General features: G+C 45.6%; 1 protein-coding gene across 1 annotated transcript in view; it reads right to left on the minus strand.

Moving 5' to 3' along the window:
* Positions 1-10,000, minus strand: part of ccdc136b (coiled-coil domain containing 136b) — a 104,609-nt gene that overhangs the window by 35,030 nt on the left and 59,579 nt on the right. Inside the window, exon 7 of the mRNA XM_063217758.1 lies at positions 8,974-9,085. Coding sequence (XP_063073828.1) covers positions 8,974-9,085 — 112 coding nt within the window. The remainder of the gene's footprint in view (positions 1-8,973; positions 9,086-10,000) is intronic.

Here is a 10,000-nt window from a genome sequence, read left to right on the forward strand (position 1 = left end):
CTTCAACTATTGTCCTTGTATAGTGTGTTGATGGACATTTTCACATGATTAAGCCATTTTTGACAGAGGTGAGCCTCGTTCTCCGTTAATTTCCATTTCTCTGATCTACCTACAGATAATGGCCGCTACAGATTGCCGTAAAGGGGGGCGGGGTCCTCTCTAGTGTTATTTTCTACCTCTATGCTAAATTCAGTGGAGCCTCAGGGCATAAATGAGGAAAACAATATGTCTTGCTCTCTGTAACAAACTGTTCCAGCATCGCGGCTGTGGTCTTGTAATAATTGTAGCTGTGGTTTGACAATGTTCTTTGTGTATTGTTTTTTTCACTTTTTTATTTTGTTTTGGGAAGTTGGCAAGCTGTCTAATTGTCTACAATCTTGTCCTGGTGTTGGGGGGTGGGGTCAATTACCTGCAATGAGATCAGACCAATTTAGCCAAACCAAGTAGGATCACCTGTGAATGTAAAGTCTTGAAATGTGTGTCTCTCTCTCGCTATCATTTGACTCTGAAGAAGGTGTAGCAACACAGAAATTTTGGTCGTGTGTGTGCACAAAATAAAGTCTTGAAAACTAAGCTGCAGTGTGCTCCAGCTTCTCCTTTCCAGTGATGTCTGTCCCACTGTGATGCACCTGCAAGCAGGGTTGCCAGATGAGGCTGATGATTTCCAGCCCAAAAAATGCTTAAAACCAGCCTAGAAGCTCAAAATCCCGCCCAATTCTATTGATTTCTATGGCTAAAATTGGACAGGTTTTTCTGCTAAATGCCATTTTTACCCGCACATGACCATCCTAAGCAGCCCAATTGGGCGGGAAACAGCCCAATCTGGCAACACTGCCTGCAAGCTGAGGGAGGGATGATGCATAGAGTCCCAAATAACTGGGTGTGGCCTGTGGAACTTGAGCATTGCAGTGCATTATGGGGATTGTTGTCACAAATCCACAAGCACTAAAAAGTCATTTTCTGCCTTTTCTTGGCCAAGAAGGCACCAAATTAGAAATGTATGTTACTATTCTACTATAAATATGACCCACTTTCAGTAACATATTCATGTCTCCACCGGTGGAATTCCCCTTTAACATCCGTGTCCAGAAGCACAGATTTTTTGGAGATCAGGCTGGAATGCCAGTTAGATTAGTGTGTTAATATGCAATCAACGTTGCTGTGTTAATTAAACACAGGTCAAGTAGGATCAACACTGCCCTGCCGTGGCTCAAATGGCTGGACACTGGACTGATACGTCGGCGACCTGAGCTCAATTCTGCCCCGGGTCATTTACTATCCTTCCCCATCTCTCTCTCTCTGTCTCCCCGCTTGTTTTTTGTCTCTCCCCCAGTGTCCTGTTGCCCCCACCCGCCACCCCAAAAAAAGGACCAACACCATGGGTGCTAAAGTCAAGTGATTTAGTGTGAAGGCTATTGGTTTCCAAATGGCGGCCTACGGGCCAGATCCGGACCAGGCATGGCAAACATTTGACCTGCCATGAGGTTGGAACAAATGAAAACATACTCCTACTGCAGGGATGGGCAACTTTCATGATGAGAAGGGCCACATTTGTTCAGCGTGACCATCGGAGGGCCGGGATCACCACAGATCTGGCTGCCACTTGCAGTTCAAGGTTCAGTTGGTTGCTCCACGATTGCTGAAAAATTTTGGAAGGAATAGGACTGCTGCATATAGGCCAGCAGTACAATGTCAACCGATTGACTCAGTAGTGGTTTAAAAAAAAGTCTGTTCATATTTTTTTAAGTATGGCTTATCTAAGGGCAGCACTGAGTGAGGAGGCGGGCCTCATGTGGCCCCCGGGCCTCCAGTTGCCCATCCCTGCACTACAGTATATGTATGCTATCTGTGGCCATACGGTCCGATGATTTGTTTGGCCCTCAGCCTCATTTGCGCAACATAATTTGGCCCTTTGGGGCAAAATAATTGTAAACCACTGGTGTAAGCTATTGTTATAAGCTAGTGAGACATCCGGTGTAGGTCAGTCGAGGACACATACTGTAATACAAACACTCACTCAGGTAAACACGCACACACGCACTTACACACTTGCATGAATTTATGACAAGGCTTTGCAGTGGCACTTTTCTCTTTCCTTTCTGAGCAGTCTGGTTTCCATTTCCACAAACACATAAAATATGACACTAAGCCCTTTACACAAACCTCACTGCACAAATATTTGTGTGTGTGTGCGTGCGTGTGTACATGTGTGTGTGCGTGTGTGTGTGTGTGTGTGTGTGTGCGTGTGCGTGTTTATGCGTACCCACAGTCACGTGTGTGCGCGCGTGCTTGTGTGTGCGTGTGTGTATGTGTGGTTGCGTGCGTGCTTGTGTGCGTGCGTGCTTGTGTGCGTGCGTGCTTGTGTGTGCGTGCGTGCGTGCGTGTGTGCGTGCGTGTGTGTGTGTGTGTTTCTGTGTGTGTGTGTAGGCCCTTGTTAGTAGCAGGCCTTAATTACCACAATCAATCAGCAGCAGGAGCAGCAGCAGCAGCAGCAGCAGCACAACCCTCAGGATACAATCAGCTTTCATCAACACCTCCTCTCTCCAATTTCATCACTCTCTGTTTCATTTTCTCTCTCTCTCTCTCCTCACTCAATCTTTCATGATCTTTACAATATTATTCATCATTGCCATCATCATCTTCACCGCCATAATCATCATCATCGTCATCGTCATCATCATCATTATCATCATTATTATCATCATCATCATCATCATCATCATCATCGTCATCATCATCATCATCATCATCATCATCATCGTCATCATTATCATCATCATCGTCATCATTATCATCACCATCATCATCATAATTCCCTCCTTTGGTCGATCTATGCACACACAATACCAGGATCCTTTTACTGTAGCCAATGTGGTGCACTGTGGTCACTTTGCCCTACTGGTGCCCCATTTGTAAACAATATTTGTTGAGTTTGTGTCTTGTGGTGCACTGGTCAAAAATGCTTGGTGCCCCTGGGTGCCCCCTGTCGATAGATGTTGGTAGAGGAGCCGTTCGACAACCAGAAGGTTGCAGGTTCAAGCCCCACTCTGCCAGCCTGACCCCATGAATGTGTCCTTGTGCGAGATACTTAACCCAAAGTTGCTCCTGGTGGCAGGGTGGTACCCTGCGTGACAACCACTGCCACCAGTGTGTGAATGAGTGGGTGAATGTGAGGCATACAATGTAAAGTGCTTTGAGTGCTCGAAAGAGTGGAAAGGTGCTATAGAAATGCAGTTCAATTGCTATCGAATTTGTATGAGGCTGCGAGAGGAAGGTTTGCAAACGTTCAGCCTCCGATCTCTGCTTGGAGCTAGTTGGCATCCGTTACATGAAGACCTGAAGGTCGAAACGTTGCTCGATTAAATACACAATAGACAACCAGTGGAACCAAGGCCATCCAGGGGATTTACTAACGTTCTACCACAGAACTCTGATTGCAGATAGGATTATTCCGCTAAGTGAAGAAAACTTCAAACAAAGTGCTGCAGGGAGCATGTCTGTCTTGCACTTTGATATCAGTCTGTAAATGTCAGTCCTGTGTATGTCTATGTCCTTTCATGTTATATAGAGATAAACGTGAGTTCAATTTCCTTGTATGACCTGTGCATATGAAGAACATGACAATAGACGCTGACTTGACTTGACTTGACTTGACTTGCAGTGTAAAAGATTACACTGAAACCACTCTGAGTGATGACCGTGGACATTTGAGTATATAATTGAGTCTTATGAACATGTTATAAACATGGCATTACGTGAAAGTGAAAGCCCCATTGGGAAACTCCAACTCCCATTGTCATTGTGACACAGCACTCCACAGCACACAAGTGTTCACTGCACACAACAAAAATGCATTTATGCCTCACCCGTGCAAGGGGGCAGCCCTCAATGGCACCCCAAGGAAGCAGTGCAGCGGGACGGTACCATGCTCAGGGCACCCCCCACCAACCTGATGGGTCAGGAGTCGAACTGGCAACCTTTGGGCTACAAGTCTGATGCCTTAACCGCTTACCCATGACTGCTCATACAACATAAACCATGAACGTAAATAACTTTAAAAAGGCCAAGCTTGCAAGCTGGCTGGTACATTAAATGGAAAAACCTCACAGTAAACAGGTGGGATTTCAAAACATCTCTTCTTCTAATAATTATGGCTGCAACTGAACCTCAAGGTTTTCCTGGACGCTACTTCTGGGCACAGCTGCAGACAGCTCTGACATCAGAAGGGACCAAAATAAGACTTTAATGGTTTATATAATATAAAATAAGACTTTAATGGTTAATATAATATCTCTCCTCAGCAGGATCCCCAAATAAAAATATCTGGGCCCCAATAAAATTTCAGCACATAAAACATACATCATTTGTAAATGAAACAAATTCACAAATAAACATTAATGAGGGTGCTGTCTTATTGAAATCCAGATCTTAATAAAATCCATCTGTGACAACTAAAAGCAAAAATACATGTTTTTCTCTGGGCACACAATTGAAACAAGTAGACAACATGTCGGAGCAACTAGTATGAACAAGACTGGACAAAAAGACTGCTGCATTCCCACCAGAGATGAAAACCTCAGTAGATAAAATAATTATTAGTCCTTCTGGAGTAAACACAGCAGGTGATTTCTCTAATTAACCACATATGTATGTCTGTATCTTATGTCCCTGAGTAAGAGTGAATGTCACTTTTTTTGTTTTTAGTAAAAAGAAAAATGGGGGGGGGGGGGCTTTCAAGCTTTATTGTTTTTTAGTTACTAGACAGGACAGTGGAGGAGAGACAGAAGCGAGTTCAGAGAGAGTCACGGGGAAGGGCTGGCAAAGGACCGAATGTGACATTTTTTTTTTAGTCAGATGACACAGCACACCACAGACCACAGTGGAGACGCAACAAAATTCTTATAATTTCTGCTCAGAGTACGAAGTACTGTGCTCAGGGTGCCAGAGCAGAGCACTTTACTCTCCCCACCCATCTGACGGTGTCAGGAATGAACCCAATTAACCTTTGGGGGGCTTAACATCTGCATGCTCCCTCAGTTCAGGGAATGCCATGATGACACATTCATATTCATAGTTACCGTATATTACCAAATAGTAGCCCGGGCGTTTATTTCACAAAATCGATTTGGAGACCGGGCGTTTAAAAGAAGCAGGCGGTTATTTGCACAAGGCTCTTATTTATTTTTGCACCAGCCTGCACCAGGCCATTATTTGGTTACAATGGTTACTGTCCAGTATTTTTTGTACAAAAAAAATTAAATGTAAAAGCTATTGTAAACATATCAATATTGTATCAATAAACAAGAAATCAACATGAGGTAGGCTATCAAAAGACAGGAGATCAACAAGGCCTCAACATGGCAGTAGTGCAACAATTGTCAAATAGAATAGCAATACTAAAAATAAATACACTTTTTAAATAAAGCAGCAAATAAAATTATGGTACCAAGTACTCAGGTAAAAACCCACCATCAAAACAGAACAATAATACTTGCACTTAAATAAAATAAAGGCTACAGTACTCCAAGTTTTAAATAAAGCAGCATACAGCTAAAAATAAAATTATGGTACCAAGTACTCTATAAAACCATCAAAACAATAATACTGCAGCAAACACAACCCCAAATGCAACTCAACCCCACTCATCATCATTCGCCTCCTCCCCTTCCTCCTCTTCCTCTTCCTCCTCTCCCTCACCCCCCTCATCATCATCATCATCCTCCTCTTCAATCACAAGTTCATTGAGGAACTGCTGTTCCTCATCACTCTCCTCCTCTTCCTGAACCACAGCAGCAGCCTGCTGTCTAGCCCTCAACAGCATCTCTCTGCCTGCCTGACATGGCTGTCCCTCCTTGAGGCAGTGAATGAGCTGGTCCTCACTCCCATCAGCTGCCACCGTCAGCCCACACACCTTGGAGGATACCAAAAAGCAACAATCAGCTAAGCTACTGTTTGCAACACACAGACACGCACGCACGCACGCACGCACGCACACACACACACACACACACACACACACACACACACACACACACACACACACACACACACACACACACACACACACACACACACACACACACACACACACACACACACACACACACACACACACACACAGCCTACCTTGAATGAGTTGATCAGAGTGTCCCGATCCAGTGCATCCCATGCTCCCAGGACCCAGTCGACCAGGAGGCGGCGAGAAGGGGCTCTCAGGTTCCCTGACTTGGTGTAGGTCTTGTCTTTATCACCAGCCATCCAGTTATCATAGTAGTCACGGAGCTGCGCTTTGAAAGGGCCATTCCACACAACATCTGGGGCCTGCAGGTACTTTGTGCAACCTCCAGGTATAACAGCCATTGTAAGGTTGTAGCCCCTTTTGAGCTCTGCCTTCGTGGCCTCGCTGATATGGCATCGGTACGAGTCCCACGCTAGTAGCCTCGGTCCGAAGTGGAATTTCCCCACTGCCCTCTGGAGCCAATCCTTTGTCAGGTCGTCATTAAACCAGCCATTCTTGGAGGAAGCTATGATCACACCGGGGATGCTCTGCATAGCCTTTACATCACGGACAGCACCTTTAAACACAATGTAAGGCTTTAGCTTTGTCCCGTCTGCTTTGGCTGCAAGAGCCACCGTGACGCGTGCCTTCTCGTGGCCGGTTGTTTTGAGGCAAATGGAGCGGGCGCCCCTCTCACTGACCGTACTGGAACCAACCATGTCAAACCAGACGGCTGTTTCATCCATGGCGATAATATTCTTGGGCTGGATTTTCTTGGCCTCTATCTGTTTAGTAGAGAAAACGAGGAAGTTGACAATCTTCTCGACGGGAGCGTCCTTCTGTGCAACAGTTGTTCTCCTCCTGAGGGAAAAGTTGTTCCGACGTAGGAATCGATTAAGCCAGCCGCTCGTTGCACCAAACACCACCCCGTCGTCTCTCTTGTCACTCGCGGTAGCATACATCTCCTTCGCCTTAATGCGGATCATTTTGCGGGACACGCGGTGGTTCTGTCCACGAACATGATGTATCCACTGACACAAATTAGCATCAAGCTCCTCGCTCACTTTCTTCCTACCTCCACCAGATAAGCGAGCCCGTTTTCCATCGATTGCCGACTGAGATAGTAGTTCTCCTTTTTTTTGCTTCCATTCTCGTACACGTTTTGGGTCAACGTTAAACTGCCTGGCCGCTGCCAAACCAGAATTCTGCTCCGCATACTTCACAACGGCTAGCTTGAACTTTACGTCAAACTTTCTGTTCTTCTTCCCCCGTAAATTATTCCCGTCCATGAGTTGTGGCGTACCGGTATCATGTTCATTCAACTCACTGCTGTTGCTTGCCATGTTAAAACTTTTCCTCTGGGTTTGTTGTTGTTGAGTGAGTGAGTGTTACACTATATTCGGTGACCCATTGCAATATGTTGATTACCCAGAATCCCCGCGTAACATAAGCCATCATGGCACAGATTTCGTTAAGCCTTTGATTGTCATGTAACTCTCTGGACTCCGGGTGTGTGCTGTTACCGTAATTACCAGAATTACTGCACCTTTGCTTTTCCTAGTAGCTTATAAATTGGGCTTAATGAAATCAATATTATGTTAATCTAAATTATCCAAATAACAGCCGGTGGGCGGCTATTTGGACATAGGCGGTTATTCGGAAGAGGCGGTTAATTCACAAAATGGGGTCAGACCCTGGGCGGCTATTAGGACATGGGCGGTTATTTGCCCAAGGGCGTTTATTTGGTAATATACGGTATCTCCATCTCACACATTCTTTTGTTGTGCATACAGTAGGCCTATGTCAGTGGTTCTCAAACTTTTCCCATCATTCCCCCCTTCGGAGGGTCTGAATGCTTCCAAGCCCCCCCAAGCAACAGCAGTACTCACGCAGACTGATTTTACGATCGCTGCACTGCACAGAATCAAAGGAAAGGTGACTGGTGACATAAAACAAAGAGGGACGTGTGTTCATTACCTATGCTATTCAGATTCATGACAATTTATAATATAATGTTGGTGAGGGCTTAAAATGTATTGCTTATTGGAGAGACAGGAAATTATTTCCTTGGGGAAAAAAAAACTAAAATCAGATGTCACACGCCCCCCTGTGATGCCTCCGCGCCCCCCCCCAAGGGGGCTTGTGCCCCACTTTGAGAAACACTGGCCTATGTGTTGTTTTTTTGCGTGTGTGCATATATCTCACCATGTGCCGTGCGTATGCCCTCTCTGGGCTCCAGTGTGCGCGACTCCTTTCTTCCTTTTCATTATACTGCTCTTGGAATTACGCACCGAGCGATACGCTCAGGATAAGACATTGGCGTGGACGTCACCCCACCATTACTATTGTGTGTATAACAGTGCATGTGTGTGTGTGTGTGTGTGTGTGTGTGTGTGTGTGTGTGTGTGTGTGTGTGCATCTCTCTCACCGTGTGCGTACGCCCTCTCTCTGGGCTCGGCGTGCCGTGGTGCCTCTTCATGGCGATCTCGGCCCTAAACGGGTGCTTGTGCGCATGTGTGTGTGTGCATGATGTGTGTATGAATGTGTGTGTGTGTGTGTATATATCAGTGCATGTGTGTGTGTGTGTGTGTGTGTGTGTGTGTGTGTGTGTGTGTGTGTGTGTGTGTGTGTGTGTGTGTGTGTGTGTGTGTGTGTGTGTGTGTGTGCATCTCTCTCACCGTGTGCGTACGCCCTCTCTCTGGGCTCCGGGCTGGGCGTGCCGTGGTGCCTCTTCATGGCGATCTCGGCCCTAAACGGGTGCTTGTGCGCATGTGTGTGTGCATGATGTGTGTATGAATGTGTGTGTGTGTGTGTATATATCAGTGCATGTGTGTGTGTGTGTGTGTGTGTGTGTGTGTGTGTGTGTGTGTGTGTGTGTGTGTGTGTGTGTGTGTGTGTGTGTGTGTGTGTGTGTATATATCAGTGCATGTGTGTGTGTGTGTGTGTGTGTGTGTGTGTGTGTGCATCTCTCTCACCGTGTGCGTACGCCCTCTCTCTGGGCTCGGGGCTGGGCGTCCCGTGGTGGCTCTTCATAGCGATCTCGGCCCGGAGCGAGGTGATCTCCAGCTCGTACTCCTGCGTGGTGACCTGTGGAAATAATCCCAATCAGGGCTCTAAATCAGTGATTCCCGACCTTTTGTGTCTCATGTACCCCCCAAGCCTTTTCATTGTACCATGAGTACCCCCTAACTCGTATTTTACATTGCTTTTTCTATTCCAGTGTGACTTTGCTCCATGCACTTGTTAAAGTTAAATTTTCCCAAGTACCCCCTGCAGTATGCTCGCATACCCCTAGTGGTACACGTACTCCTGGTTGGGAAACACTGCTCTAAATGAAAACTAGCCAACCAGCCAAATGCTGGTGAAATGTCAGTTTGGCTGGTAGAAAAGACCAACTTACTAGCCACTTTGACCCATTAGCGAGTGTGTGTTTGGCTAGTAAGATTAACATCTACTAGCAAATTTGGCTGGTGATGAATAATGTTAATTTATAGAACTGATCCCAATGTCCACACAAGGATATTCCACAGAGGATTATTATATTGTAAAGATTCACAGGAGACACAACAGTTAAAGCTTACTTTCATGTAGCTTTCTTTTCTAACTGTCAGTTATTGTCATGCGCACTGGCAGTACACGCGCAGTAGCCATCCGTAACCTCTTAAAGGTACAGAACACCATTTCTATTTACCATATAGTAGGGCTGGTAACATTCCCCAGAAATTAAATTCGAATATGTGTCTTAAAATATGGTCGGAATATCGAATATATTCTAATATTATTATTAATTAATTAATATTTTTTTCCAGCGGAGAAAATCACGCAAAAAACGAGCACTGGGCACGGAATAGACACTTTAGACAATGGGGAAAAGGCTATTGCATATCGTTCTACCCGTTTATTTTATGCTGGAGATCGAATAGATACAATTAGTGTTAAAAACTCGAAGTGGGAAAGTAGACACACGGCACTAGCCAGGCTGTGCCCTCCTAGTGGCGCAAC

This window comes from Engraulis encrasicolus, chromosome 15, assembly GCF_034702125.1.
Source record: "Engraulis encrasicolus isolate BLACKSEA-1 chromosome 15, IST_EnEncr_1.0, whole genome shotgun sequence".
NCBI lineage: Eukaryota > Metazoa > Chordata > Actinopteri > Clupeiformes > Engraulidae > Engraulis > Engraulis encrasicolus.